At 48.7% G+C, this 14,833-nt stretch overlaps 1 protein-coding gene across 1 annotated transcript in view; it reads right to left on the reverse strand.

Moving 5' to 3' along the window:
• Positions 1-297: 297 nt before the first annotated feature.
• The window catches only part of ANKRD35 (ankyrin repeat domain 35), a 43,868-nt gene continuing 29,332 nt past the window's right edge, over positions 298-14,833 (reverse strand). Inside the window, exons 7-13 of the mRNA XM_063146239.1 lie at positions 13,230-13,336; positions 10,069-10,253; positions 8,501-8,538; positions 4,298-6,661; positions 2,839-2,932; positions 1,553-1,614; positions 298-360 (exon numbers count right to left, since the gene is read on the reverse strand). Of these exons, the coding sequence (XP_063002309.1) occupies positions 298-360; positions 1,553-1,614; positions 2,839-2,932; positions 4,298-6,661; positions 8,501-8,538; positions 10,069-10,253; positions 13,230-13,336 (2,913 nt within the window). The remainder of the gene's footprint in view (positions 361-1,552; positions 1,615-2,838; positions 2,933-4,297; positions 6,662-8,500; positions 8,539-10,068; positions 10,254-13,229; positions 13,337-14,833) is intronic.

Here is a 14,833-nt window from a genome sequence, read left to right on the forward strand (position 1 = left end):
AACCGCCCAGAGAGCTTCGGCTATGGGGTGGTATATAAATGTAAATAATAATAATAATAATAATAATAATAATAATAATAATAATAATAATAATAATAATGCCTAGGGTTAAAAAGAGGTTAGGGCAGAAGCAGTAGGTCCATGAAAGCCCTGCTTTTAATGGGAGAGGTGGGTGAATATCCAGCAAAGCTTCCAAGTAATGCAGGCTCAATGAATGGAGGCCTTCCGATGGGGGTGCAGGAGCCGGGAACACAGCGCAGAGACACAATGGAAGAGGGGAAGTCCTGGAGTGTGACTTCAGCTGTCATTGGTCCTCAAGATCCGGAGCAGCATTGCGTGGACGTCTTCATCCATGAAACCCTGAAAGGGAGAAATACATTTCCCCAAAAGTCAAAAGTCATCATCATCATCATATGAAAAGGAGGACAGGGCTCCTGTATCTTTAACAATTGCATAGAAAAGGGAATTTCAGCAGGTGTCATTTGTATGCATGCAGCACCTGGTAGAATTCCCTCTTCCTCACAACAGTTAAAGCTGCAGGAGTCCTGCCCTCTTTTGTATCTGGTCACTCTAGTATAGCTCCTGCAGCTTTAACTGTTGTGATGAAGAGGCAGTTTCACCCTGTGCTACATGACTACAAATGACACCTGCTGAAATTCCCTTTTCTATACATTTATTAGTCTTATATTGTTGATTTTATTGTGACCGTGTTTGTATTTTTTATCATTATTTTAAAAACGCCTACAGAAATTTATTTTATGGGGCATTTAATAGATAAATAAATAGAAATAAATAACAACAATAACAAATAGCAGCACCTGCACACAGAAAAGTAAATGCCGGGGAGGTTTCTAACCTAACCACTTTTCTGACATGCTAGTTTTCTACGTGCAGGATTTTCCCCTGATGGCAAGCTTTCAAACATGCAATCAAAAGTTGCATTTGGGAATAGTACGGTTCAGAAAAAAAGTATTGCCATGGGATCAGCTGTTTGGGTAGATCAGCCTTTATGACTTCTTCTCCTATGTTTGTACTGTTTATAGCTGTTGAACTGCAGGGCCTGCAGCCAAATTCAGCTCACTTTGAGTGTCTTTAAGGGGAAATCACATTGCTTACCTGGGGCTTTTGCTTCTTTGTCACGGTTGTTATAGGTTGCATTGCACAGGCAGCGAGGGCCAATCATACGGTTTGAATTGAGTAATTCCCCTCTGTTTACTTCCATTGAGACAGCGCAATCTAGTGGTGGTAGATCCCGCTTCTTTACAGATATTACCACATTAAAAGTGGTTCTTTTAATAGTGGGATTTCCAGGGAATAGAACGGGAGACATCCTGGCTGTTGATGATGTCATGTAATGGACCCACAAAATTCTGAGAGTAGCCAATCAGGTGTGTGCAATAAATCGCTCATTTAAGGATCCCCTCCATTAAGTTATTACAATTCTAGTAGTCCCTTTACCAACCATACCTTTTCCCTGGGAGTAGTGAGAAATTTCTCCTCCAAAGATGCCTCCTAAGGAGAAATATTATCAATATTTCTCTGACATTCTTACCTGGGCTGCGTTGAGCAGGTGAGTTCTATAGATGGCCACAATCTCTTGATGGTTCTTCTGAACTACCTGAAATACACGGAGGAACCAATGGGATGGAGACCACAGATGTTCTGCGCCACCGACATGAAGCTCACCCCACCAAAAAAAGACAAATGTAACGGCAGAATGCTAATTTTCTAATCTACATGACCATGGCCTGCTCAACAGGAGATGCATGTGCCACATTCCCACATGTGGAAACCATGGTGTGTGTTTTCCCATAAGTGTCACAATGTGCTGGTTATAAGCATGAAGTTCTTGGAACAGGGGATGTTCCACACTCAAAATTTTACCTCAGCCCTGAACACCAGCAGAGGATCAAAATGGAGGGCAGGCAGCAGCCATTTTGAGATCCCTTGCTGTACGATTTCCACATGTTCAGTCGTTCCACACTTCAGTCTCTTTTGGCGTCATGTTAAAAAGGGTGAGGGGGCATAACTTGGTGATAAAGTTCATGCTTTACATCCATAAGGTCCCAGGTTTGATTCCTGCCAGGAAATATTCCTGCCTGAAACCCTGGTGAGCCATTGCTGCCAGCCCGTGCTGACCATACTGGGCTAGATGGACGAAGGGTCTGACCCAGTATACAGCAGCTTTTTATGTTCCTATTTTAAAGTCAGCCCTGTATTTAGAACCATGAGGAGTAGAATCTTTATTTTTAGGTAAAAGGCGATTGCTGCCAGTCAGAGCTGACACTACTGGGCTACTGAAACTTTATTTTTAAGGGGAAAGGCCTTAAGTGAGTGCCTCCTTTTCATCTGGCCATCCTAGTCAGACAACAAATAACCATGGCAACATCATAAAAAGTCGCGGTAAAACGACACTTCAAAAAAGAGCCGTTTCGCTGGGGAAAGCCCGGGTTGGCAGCGGCTTCATACAATGGGGCGCATCTGCGCAGCTACGATAGGGTATAGAGGTGTAGAGACAAGCCGATCTCCAAGAGATTCCTAGAAATCGCAACTTTCATGTAAAAGGAGATTCCTCCTAAGATCCCAGCCTTCTTCGGTGCACAGATAGAAATGAAATACTGCCCAGAAATGATGCAGATTCGGTATGCTATACGCCCAATCCGAAGGGGATAATTAGCACATCAGGTTTGAACAATGTGCAAAGTATGGATGTTCCGGTGTGGTTATTATGCCCATGGCTCGCTTCTTCAGTGTCTTTTAAGCCGCACTCTAAAAAAAATCTCTAGAAACGCTATTCTCCGCAAGCTATCCAGAGCGCCCCAAAACACCGTGCGGGACTCGCCTCGTTCTGCAGTTGAAGGCGGGCCCGCTCGCTGCGCAGGTTGAGGACTTCGCTTGAAAGCTTCTCCGTTTCCTTCAGCAGCTTCTTGATCTGAGGGGAAATGAAAGAGAGAGAGCGTGAGTCTCAGCAACCCCAGGGATTCCCCTGCCTCAGTCCCTCCTTCCATAAAATGGGGGAACAAACGGCCTAGCTCACGGGGCCATTACGGAAGCCCTCGTACAAAATTACAATGCAGTCTTGACTGTAGCGTTCAAGGTGGACTGTCTCAAACCCTCGCCCAGACATTAAATTCACTGTACAACCTTTAACCGGCCACTGTTCAGACATAACGGTGGTGTTCAGTGGCAATTCGTGAGTTGGGAGAATTCGAACAAACCATGGGTTAATTTGGGGTTGTTTAACAAACAACCCAAAGTACCCAGGTTCGTCATGGTAACAACCTATGAATGTGACAGTCGTAGGTTGTTGCTGGAAACCCATGAATTGCCGCCATATGCAATCTTCTGTCCAAAGAGACAGCCCCATAGTCTCTCAGCCTAACCTACTCTTTTGTGGAATGCTCTCCCCAGTGAGGCCCGCCTGGCACCAACGTTGACCCCTTTTCGGCACCAGAGGAAGGTTTTCCTCTGCTCCCAGGCATTTGATGATGAGGCTTTTTAACGTCTTAGCATTAAAGCTCTTAGCTTTCATGTCTTATCAGTTTTTCAAAGTTGTCTTGTCTTGTCTTAATATTGTATTGTTAGCTTTGTTAAAAACATTTGGATATTAAGGATTTATGTTTTTATCATGTTGCATTTTAGGATTTAAATTTTTGTGAGCTGTCATCAAAGCTTTGGCTATTGGTAAATATAGAAATAATAATAATAATAATAATAATAATAATAATAATAATAATAATGTGACAGTTACACGGGAGAACCTGACTTATACTCCTGAGTTCCTTGGAAGGAGAGCAAAATACAGTCTTTTCCAGGGCTGAGTTCGGACAGGGAAATTTCCCTATGGTTTTGCATGATGTCTGAATTGACAACCAGAGTTTGTATTATCCAGCAAACCAGAATCAGAAACTATGAGTCTCGAAGCAACTTTGCAAACCGAGGTTTCTACTAACGATGGTTTGGCGTGAAGTCCGAATTAACAAACCATAATTATGATGGCTGCTAGACCTAGAGATAGGGGAGTTGCCAAGTGGATGGAGAATGGAAGCAGGCCAGCATCTCTTAATCACGGTTGGCCTGTGGCATATTTTGGAAGCTCTAACCATTGCCATTTTTATTTCGGTGTTGTTGTTTTTACCAGCAATGCCCACCGTGAATGGGCAACCATACCTATGGGAGCCATTTTGTGAGAGCGGCCAGGACAGCCTCTCAAATTTCCAATTGTGCCCATTGACCCCATCGAGGCTGGCGACCTCCGTTCTACAAGATCTGTGCAGAACCTCTAGAAGCCTCCTACCTTGCTTTCTCTGTCCTGGCAGGTCTTGGACAGCTCCTCTACCTTCCTATTCAACTTCTCCACCACGCTTTGCATCATCTGAGAGGTCCCTATCAGCTCTTCCACCTCCTCCTCGTGCTCCAGTGCCTCAGCTAGGAGCTCCTTGTTCTTCTGCCTCTCAGAGGCAAGCGCTTCCTTGTGACGGGCCACCTCTCCGCTGGCTCCTTCATATTTCTCCTGAAGTACCGCCAACTCCTCGCCCAGGGCTTGGGCCCTGACGGACAGCATGCCGCGGACCTTCTCGTGCTTCCTGAGGGCTTCCTCCTCCTCACGACGCAGCTGGGCCATCTTGGCGGCCAGTCGGTCCAGCAGCAGCTTCAGCTTGGTGACCTCTTTGCCTTTCCCACCCAGAGAGCCCCAGGCCACCTCCAACGCCTCTTTCAGCTCCTGCAGGCCTTCCTCCGCCTCACTCATCCGCTGCCTGACCTTCAAGTTGTCTCCAACGGCGTCCGAGGCTTCGAAGGAGATGACTTCCTGCTGGGCTTTTTCATCCGCCGTGGCGGCGTTGAGGCTGTTCTGTTCAGCAAGGAGCGTCCGGTCAGCCTCCAAGGCATGGTTCTCCTCTTCCATCTCCGACACCAGCTGCAAGGCCTCGTTTTGCTTCTTCACCACGTTGTCCAGCTTCCAATGGAGCTCCTTCAAGATGCAGCTGTCGAGGTTCTCACCCCCCACGCTGCTGGCCTCTTTGGTCATCTTCTTGAGGAAGCTGTCCCTCACCATCACCATCTCCTTCCTCTGGGCCTCCAGGCTCAGGCGCAGCGCTCTCGATTCCTCTTTCTCAGCCGAGAGCTGCTGGGTCAAGGAATCCACGGTCTGCTTCAACTCTTCCACCAGGCCTCCTGTCATCTCCGCCTGTGAAGGCCCTTCTTTTGGAGAATTCAAACTCCGTAGCTCATCCTGGAGCTTCTCCCTCTCCCTGCTGAGCTGTGCCAGCTCCTTCACGAGGCTGCCGTTGTTCTGTTTGAGGTCCCACACCTCCTTCTCAAACTCGGAGCTTTTCCGACACGGCCGGGCCTTGTTTTCTGCCGTGTCGGGCTTCGGCCTGAGTTTGACCTGCCCGACGGAGCCGTCATGGAGCTGGTTCTTTCCTGTTTCATCCTTTTCTGGCTCCTTGAGGACTTTAGAGTTGCCCAGTGGCAGTTTTCCCTCACCCCGGAAGACCCCGTTCTCTCCTTCAGGATGCCCGTTGCCATTCATCACGACGACTCCTGACGGAGGGGCCAAAATGGCTTCCCGAAGAGGCCTAGCTTTCTCCAGGAGGGTGGAGTTGACCTGCTCCAGCTTCGCCAGGGCACACTCTAGGCCCGCGACGACCTTCTGCCAAGCAGACACGTTCCTCTTGACCGCTCCCGATGGCACCGCCTGGAACTGCAGCTTGCTCCTGAGCGTCTCCTCCGCCTCCCGCTTCAGGGCCTGGTTTTCAGCCACCACCGCAGAGTTCTCCTCCTTCACTCTGGCGTACGCCTCCTCCATCTCCGTCAGGAACTGAGACACCTTCTCACAGGCAAATCCGCCCTCGGCTTTCCTTGCTTTCCCACACTCTCCCAGGTGCTTTGCCAACAGCCCCCGGAGCTGTTCGTTCTCACCGCCCAGCTCCAGGACGCGAGCTTCCAGTTCCTTCAGCGTCCCACTTTGGGTCTTCTTCTTGGCTTCATAGACGCCAATCACGGCCCTCATGTTCTCCATGTGGCCTTCCATCTCCAGCACCCTCTTTGCGGCACTTGCCTTCTCCTCGAGAGCCACGGCGACTTCGGCCTGAAGGCGCTTCAGCTCCGCTCGTTGACGTTCCTGCTCCTCCTCCTCCTCCTCCCCAGGCCACCGTACGTTCCCCTCAGCACTCTTTGGCTCTACAAGGGTCTTCGGCTCATCTTTTTTGACTTCTTGCGTTGCCGCCATTTTGGGCGCTTCTTTCTCCCGGGCCTCCTCCTGCTGCTTCCTCCTCTTCTTCAGTTCTTGCACTTGCTCGGCCAAAAGGTTGAGGTAATAGTCTTCCTCGGTGGCGTCGCGGCTGTACCGCTGGCTCAGCTCCTTCCAGTCCTGGCTCTTGTCTTCTCCTTCCGGAAGGAGCTGGTTGATCTCCTGCACCTGGTCCCACACCCTCTCTTTCATCCCTTTGCACCCTTCCGAGAGGGCGTCGCACTCTTTCATCTTCTGGGCCAGCTGCAGCTCCAACTGAATGACCTTCATCTTCTCTTCTCGATATCTGCTCCTCCACTCTTTCAGCTCAGGATCTTCCTCCTCTTCCTCGTCGTCACTTTGGTCTCCTCTCTCGCTCTGGGGGGCCAGGCTACTCACGTCTGTCTCTCTTCCGCTCTCGGATGGGACCTGGAGACACAGCCAAGCCCAAAAGGTGAACTCAGGGGTCCCCAACCCCCGGGCCACAGACCGGTCCTGGTCCGTGTCCTGTTAGGAACCGGGCCGCGCAGGTGAGCTGCTTTCACCCCCACCCCCACACCCCAGCGTACCTGGGCGCGGGGCGCCATCTCACCTGCCCACCCGAACTGAAGCCAGGACGCTGGGGTGGGGGCAGCAGCTTCAGAACGGTGCGCCCAGCTGGAAGACGCTCTGGGAGAGTGACTTCCGGGCACGCCATTCCGAAGCCGCCCGCCCCAGCATCCTGACTTTGCTTCGGCTGGGCGCCCACCCAGCCAAAGCGAAGCCAGGACCCTGGAGTGGGGGGGGGGGGCGGGCGTGGCTTCCCAAAACCATCCCCTCAACCCCCCCCCAGTCCGTGGAAAAATTGTCTTCCACGAAACCGGTCCCTGGTGCCAAAAAGGTTGGGGACCGCTGGGTTAACTTGTTTCATTTTGGCACCAAGTTAAGACCTGGCTTTTTAACAAAGCCTTTAATGGCTAAATTTACCAAACCTGCACATAGTTTTAATTGGTTTTAATTGGTTTTACTGCTTTTAAATTTTGTACTGGCTTTAGCTTATTAATGGTATGATTTGTTTTTAGCTGCGCATATTTATTGTTTCATATTGCTTGTATAATTTTATCTGTAACCTGCCCTGAGATCCTTGTGATATATAGCGGTGGCCAAAATTGTGGGCTCTATTTGAAATTTTCATGTTTTGCAACTTTGCATGCTTATAGAAAATGTTCTGTTTCCCGAAATTCAAACATTTATATATCAATTGAAAGACCTGATTCACGTAATACAACCACCCAGCTTCTTTTCCTGGGTGTCCAATCAACTCTTTTCTTTGGAGCCATTGCTCTGTTTATGATGTACGTACGAACACTTTTAATTTGAGAAATGCTTCAAATATTCACACAATCTCCAATTGCGCTTCACTTACAGAACAAACAGCAAAACTGACTTCCCTCAACTTGAAACATGGCGTATCGCAGCTACTGCCGTGTGATTGGTCCCCAGAACAAGGACTGCGATTGGCCAGTAGGGTTTGCAATGCCAATCCACTTCTTCACTCAATCACGCCTGTGTTTATTTTTAAACTAAAGTAAGCATAACTTTTTTAGTTCTGCAGATATTTTTGCATTCTGGTTTTTTTGTATTGAATTCAGCATGAAATTCTCTTTCAATTGATATATAAACGTTTGAATTTCGCGAGACAGAACATTTCCTATAAGCATGCAAAGTTGCAAAACGTGAAAATTTCAAAAAGCGTCCACAATTTCGGCCACCACTGTAGGGCGGGATACGAATGTCTTAATAAACAAATAAATAAATATGTTGGGGAATATCCCACGGTGCCCGTCTGTTTTCAGGACTCGAGCTTGCCTTCTATAAAATGTAATTTATAATAATTATTTCTAATTATGCACATATATTTGCATACATATATTTGGCCGCCTTGAGATCCAGTATTGGGCAAAAGGTGGGATACAAATAAATATAATAATAATAATAATAATAATAATAATAATAATAATAATAATTAAAAAAAATAAATTGGCACCTGCAAATTTGTGCATTTTAACACCCTATGGGCCCTGGATCTCTTAGGTATCTAGCACCACCTCTACTCTAACACGATCCGTTATTAACCCAGTTAAGAAGGGATAAATTGCTTACTGAAGGCACCCGTGATCTGTGTGTCAGTTACGTTAGTGGCTGCACACTGGGGACTAGACATCTCCACTAAAATGTGAAATATACCCCGACAATCTGATATTCTAAAGGTTAATGGTCTCTTCTTACCTGTGAGCCAGCCTCTGATGAATAATCGAACCCTTGCTCTGTGGAAATGGAGAAACAAGGTGTGAGCTGAGGAAACTCATAGACCTCTTTTGATCCTCCCAGAGTGCAGGACACGGAATAACGGGCTCAAGTTAAAGGAAGCCAGATTCCAGCTGGACATCAGGAAAAACTTCCTGACTCTTAGAGCAGTACGACAATGGAATCAGTTACCCAGGGAGGTGGTGGGCTCTCCCACACTCGAGGCCTTCAAGAGGCAGCTGGACAACCATCTGTCAGGGATGCTTTAGGGTGGATTCCTGCATTGAGCAGGGGGTTGGACATAATAGGGATTCATGTGGAATTGCTACGCTCCGTTATATGACTTAAATGCCGGTGGTTATAACTTTGGTCTGATTCGAAACGATGCCACAACCCATTAACACCACTAAATGGAAGTTGCAGAGGTATTCGTACATTCCGATGCAATTATGTGTTTGTGGACTTACACAAAGAATATACTGAGACATTTTCAAGGTCTGTGTGTGATTTTATGATGACTGCAGCAAGGGTATTTTCAGGCAACATATTAAGGACTAGAAAAATGACCCGCAATAGAACTGGGTTCTGTTAACCACGAGCTCCCAAACCCTTCCAACACAGGCAAAAGGTTTGTGCCAATTTTGTGCTGTTTTGTGCCACAAATCTCAAGTTTTGTGCTGCCACCCACAACTGTGTACTGATACATCAAATGTGGGTTCACACACACACACATGAACATCCTTATATTACCTGTGAACCTGTGTCAAAAGTTTTATGCTATGGGGCGTAATAATGTAATAATAAATAAATAAATAAATAATATTATTATTAGTGGTAGTAGCAGCAGTGCTACTAGCGGTAATATTATTATTATTTCTGCATCTCTCATTATTAAAAATAGGCTACCCAATTAATCAGGGGCACCTTTTTAATTATGGCTGAAAATTTACATTTTATTTTATTTTAATGATTCTACGTTTAAGGGTAGAATCCTTTCAATGAATTAGGGCACAATTCTATCGGAGGTTGATGGGCACCCTATGCAGAGCAGGAGGAATGTGGAGGCTATCTTCGCTTCTGTGCTGTCCCACTAAGCATTTTTGCTAGACGGGCATTTTGCCCATCTAGCTAGGGCTCTCTGGAAGGGTTGGGAAGGAGGCTGGAAAGTTTCTCTGCTTCCCCAGTCCCCTCTATGCCCATGGAACCAACCTGTTTCCTTCCTCTCCGAGGTTGCTTTTCCAATCTCGGAGAGCAGCCGGCACGGTTCTCTCCATGCCAACTATAAGATGAAGGGCAGCTCGGATTCTTGGATCTGAGGTCAGAGCACTGTCTCCAACCTTGGATCCAAGAATCCGAACTATTTCATGGCTCCCCCCAGATGCTGCTTAGGGGTCATAGGACTGCTCTCTTAGCTGATTAATCAATTAAAATGTTTATAATCCACTAAGAAAAGCATCCTTTTTTTTAGGCCTGGGGTGTCATGCCCAGGATCACAGTCTAGAACCTGCAAGCATTGAGGAATGGTTTCCCAAGCCCCGCCACTCCCTTACCTCTCCTCTTCCATTTCTTCAGGGCACTCCGGACCAGTCGCCTCAGTGGCCGATTCTTGGCCTGCGTGGCATAGTGGAGGGAGTCATGGCCCGTCTGGTCACCCAGCGCCACGTTGGCTCCATTCTGCAGAAGCAGCTCCACCGACTCGGTGCTGCCACTTTCACAAGCGAGAATGAGAGCAGTCCTAGACAGGGCGAGAGGAGGAGGAGGATCCATGGATGCTGCATCCGCACAACCACAGCCAAGCAGCGGGGGATATTGCCACCAGGTTATTCAGGAAAGCATAAGAATAGCCCCGCTGAGCCAGACCAAAAGGCTCAGCCCTGTCTCCGGCATTTGCCAGCTCAATGCATCCGGACGCCCGCAAGCGGGCTATGAAATGAGCCGTCCTTTCTCGTTTACCCACAGAATATCCTCTCCAAAGGTATACTGCCACTGAATTTGGAGGTACCATTTAGTTATCATGGTGAAAAGTAGGGCTGTGCTCCGCTTCTCTTCGGTTCAGAGAAGCAGGAGCAAGGCGGCCTGATTCGCCTCCGGAAAAGGTGGAGGCGAAGAGAGTCGAGGGGGTTGTGGATCGAGGCGAAGAGGATCGCCTCAATCCGGAGCTCCGCCTTCAGGTAAGTGGGGGGGGAGGGGGACTCATCTGGCACCGCCGGCAGCACCATCCATGCCAGGTAAGGGAGCAGGGAGGAGGGACGCTTACCTGCGTCCATCGCGGGCTTCAATCCGGCTTCAACCGGGGCCTCAACTGAAGCCCATGATGACAGACACAGGTAAGGGGGTGAGGGGTGGCTTATCTTGCGCCGCTGCCGCTGTCCATGTGGCAATGGCAGCGAAGCCGGATCTCGCTCCATGGAGCGGAGCAGGAGACGGGCGGAGCAGCGCGAAGAGGATCCGGATCGGGCCACGAAGCGGATTGGGGGGTCCGTGCACAGCCCTAGCGAAAAGCCATGGACCCTTGTCCTCCATGACATTTTACATCCCAGTTCAAAGCCATCTTAGGACGCAATCCTATGCCAGTTGAGACACAAAAAGGTCCTACAACTCCCAGCATCCCCCCTGCCCCCGCCAGCCAGCCATGGTTTGCACGCAGTGACATTCCCTATTCATCACAACAGTTAAAGCTGCAGGAGCTGTACTAGTGTGACCAGATCCAAAAGAGGGCAGGGCTCCTGTAGCTTTCACTGTTGGGATGAAGAGGGAATTTCACCAAGTGTGACATGCATACAAATGACACCTGCTGAAATTCTCTTTTCTATACATCTGTTAAAGTTACAGGAGCCCTGTCCTCCTTTTCATACAGGAGCCCTGTCCTCCTTGTCCCATTTTGCCCCTAGCCTTGCGAAAACGCATCCCCTGTTCACTCAGATATGATGCCAAGGGATTCTGGCTTCTGCCGTTATCAGCTTTTGCTGTCTGCGTGCTCACTTAGGACACCCCACCCCCTGGGCTGTGGATATTCCTCACCCATCCCTAGTACCTGATGCGAGTAAGGGGAGACATGCTAGATTTGTACAAAATCATGCCTGGTGTGGAGAAAGTGGAAGGGGAGGCATTTTTCTCCTTCTCCCATAATACTAGAACCCCGTGGGGTCATCCCACGAAGCTGATGGGTGGGAGATTCAGGACAAATAAAAGGAAGGACTTCTTTACACACCGCGGAGTTAAACTATGGAACTCACTACCACAAGACGTGGTGATGGCCACCAATCGGGATGGCTTGAAAAGGGGGCTGAATCCATTCCTGGAGGAGAAGGCTATCAGTGGCTACTAGCCCTGATGGTGATGAGCCACCTCCAGGATCAGAGGCAGTAAGCCTGTGTGCCCCAGTTGCTGGGGAACATGGGTGGGAGGGTGCTGTTGCACCTGTGTCCTGCTTGTGGGTCCCTGGTCGACAGAGTGCCGAACTAGATGGACCCTTGGTCTGATCCAGCATCAGGGCACTTCTGATGTTCTTACTACTAATTTATGTTTCATGTTTGCGCATAAGAAGACCTGAAGCAGTATCATGTGATTTGCGCAGTACCAGAGGCAGTAGGCCTATGTGCACCAGTTGCTGGGGAACATGGGTAGGAGGGTGCCGTTGCACTCGTGTCCTGCTTGTGGATCCCTGGTCAACAGCTGGGTGGCCACTGTGAGAATAGAACGTTGGACTAGACGGACCCTTGGTCTGATCCAGCATCAGGGCTCTTATTGTGTCCTTATGCTGGGGACAAACAGCTGGGCAGAGAACACTTGACCTTGTTCCATTTTCATGGGCTTCCAAAAACATCTCCTTGCTGTTCCTAACAGGATGCCAAACTTAGTGGAGAGGCAGTGTGCTTCACTGGAGCAAGGCTGGGAAGACCCATGTTCATATCCCAGCTCAGTTATGAAGTTTATGGGGTGACTTGGGCCATTCACCGTACGTCAGCCTAACCGGTCGCTGTCGAGAGAGTACACAGTTCTGGGCTCCACAATTCAAGAAGGACGCAGACAAGCTGGAGCGTGTTCCGAGGAGGGCAACCAGGCTGATCAGGGGTCTGGAAACAAAGCCCTATGAAGAGAGACTGAAAGAACTGGGCAGGTTTAGCCTGGAGAAGAGAAGGTTGAGGGGAGACGTGAGAGCACTCTTCAAAGACTTAAAAGGTTCTCACACAGAGGAAGGCCAGGATCTCTTCTCCATCCTCCCAGAGTGCAGGACACGGAATAACGGGCTCAAGTTAAAGGAAGCCAGATTCTGGCTGCACATCAGGAAAAACTTCCTGACTGTTAGAGCAGTACGACAATGGAACCAGTGACCTAGGGAGGTGGTGGGCTTTCCCACACTAGAGGCCTTCAAGAGGCAGTTGGACAGCTGTCTGCCAGGGATGCTTTAGGGTGGATTCCTGCATTGAGCAGGGGGTTGGACTCGATGGCCTTGTAGGCCCCTTCCAACTCTACTCTTCTATGATTCTATGATCAGGAAAAACCTCCTGACTGTTAGAGCAGTACGACAATGTAATCCATGACCTAGGGAGGTTGTGGGCTCTCCCACACTAGAGGCCTTCAAGAGGCAGCTGGACAACCATCTGTCAGGGATGCTTTAGGGTGGATTCCTGCATTGAGCAGGGGGTTGGACTGGATGGCCTTAGTGGCCCCTTCGAACTCTACTCTTCTATGATTCTATGAGACTCACTTTCCGTCTTTATCAGTGAGGTCCACCTTGGCCCCTCTCTGGAGCAACTGGGAGCAGATGGCCGGCTGGTTCCCCTGTGCAGCCACCATCAATGGCGTCCGTCCTTTCTGCAGAGAAACGTGGAGAGAAAGATGTTTCGGGCCTAGCTTGATTGTGGGGTGAAAACAGTGTATTAAAAAAATCAGGGCACCCTCCAGCTATTCAGTGAAAGGGTTCTTAAAATATTTATGTATGTATTTATTTATTTTATTACATTTATATACCGCCCATAGCCGAAGCTCTCTGGGCGGTTTACAAAAATTAAAAACAATGAACATTAAAAACAGATAGACAAAAAATTTAAACCCTCAAAAGCATAAAAACAATATCTATTTAAAAGCAATATCGAAAATAGCCTTTAAAAACCACCCAAAGCGGCAAAGCTTGAACTAACACAGGTACAAATTCCAGTGAAGGCTGGTGGCTCCGATATCAGTGGTGAATCCACTCCGGGTTTCCGTCAGAACCAGTCAAAACTCTAAAGCTCTGACTGGTTCTGACGGAAACCCGGAGCGGATTCACCACCCGATGGACATCGGAGCCGCCAGCCTCCACTGGGTCAAATAACTCCTTCCTATTTGTCAGGACTCTATCCCTCATTGGATCCTGAGCAGGGCTGGTCTAGCACCGGCGTCTTTGGGCAGTGATCCCAGCATCCATGCAGCATCTGACCTGCACCACTTTGATTCTTCTCCAGACAGCAGGATTTGGCCCCCATGATTCCTGCATTGAGCAGGGGGTTGGACTCGATGGCCTTGTAGGTCCCTTCCAACTCTGCTGTTTTATGATTCTATGATTCAAGATGCCTCAAGGCGAGCATGACTCTGAGGGATTGGACCCGTTCAGAAGACACCTTAAACCATGGCTTTAACAAAGGTGGTTAAGCCAGAAAGCCAGGCCGTGTTCAGAAGACACCTTAAACCATGGCTTTAACCACAGTGAATCAGCCTTTTTTGCTTTATTCAGCATGGTTAAAGCCACGGTTTAAGGTGTCTTCTGAACACAGCCCGGCTTTCTGGCTTAGCCACCTTGGTTAAAGCCATGGTTTAAGGTGACTTCTGAACACAGCCTGGCTCTCTGGCTTAACCACCGTGGTTAAAGCCATGGTTTAAGGTGTCTTCTGAACACAACCTGGCTTTCTGGCTTAGCCACCGTGGTTAAAGCCATGGTTTAAGGTGTCTTCTGAACACAGCCTGGCTTTCTGGCTTAGCCACCGTGGTTAAAGCCATGGTTTAAGGTGACTTCTGAACACAGCCTGGCTCTCTGGCTTAACCACCGTGGTTAAAGCCATGGTTTAAGGTGTCTTCTGAACACAACCTGGCTTTCTGGCTTAGCCACCGTGGTTAAAGCCATGGTTTAAGGTGTCTTCTGAACACAGCCTGGCTTTCTGGCTTAGCCACCGTGGTTAAAGCCATGGTTTAAGGTGACTTCTGAACACAGCCTGGCTCTCTGGCTTAACCACCGTGGTTAAAGCCATGGTTTAAGGTGTCTTCTGAACACAGCCTGGCTTTCTGGCTTAGCCACCGTGGTTAAAGCCATGGTTTAAGGTGACTTCTGAACACAGC

The sequence above is a fragment of the Elgaria multicarinata genome, chromosome 21 (genome assembly GCF_023053635.1).
Source record: "Elgaria multicarinata webbii isolate HBS135686 ecotype San Diego chromosome 21, rElgMul1.1.pri, whole genome shotgun sequence".
Taxonomy (NCBI): Eukaryota; Metazoa; Chordata; class Lepidosauria; order Squamata; family Anguidae; genus Elgaria; species Elgaria multicarinata.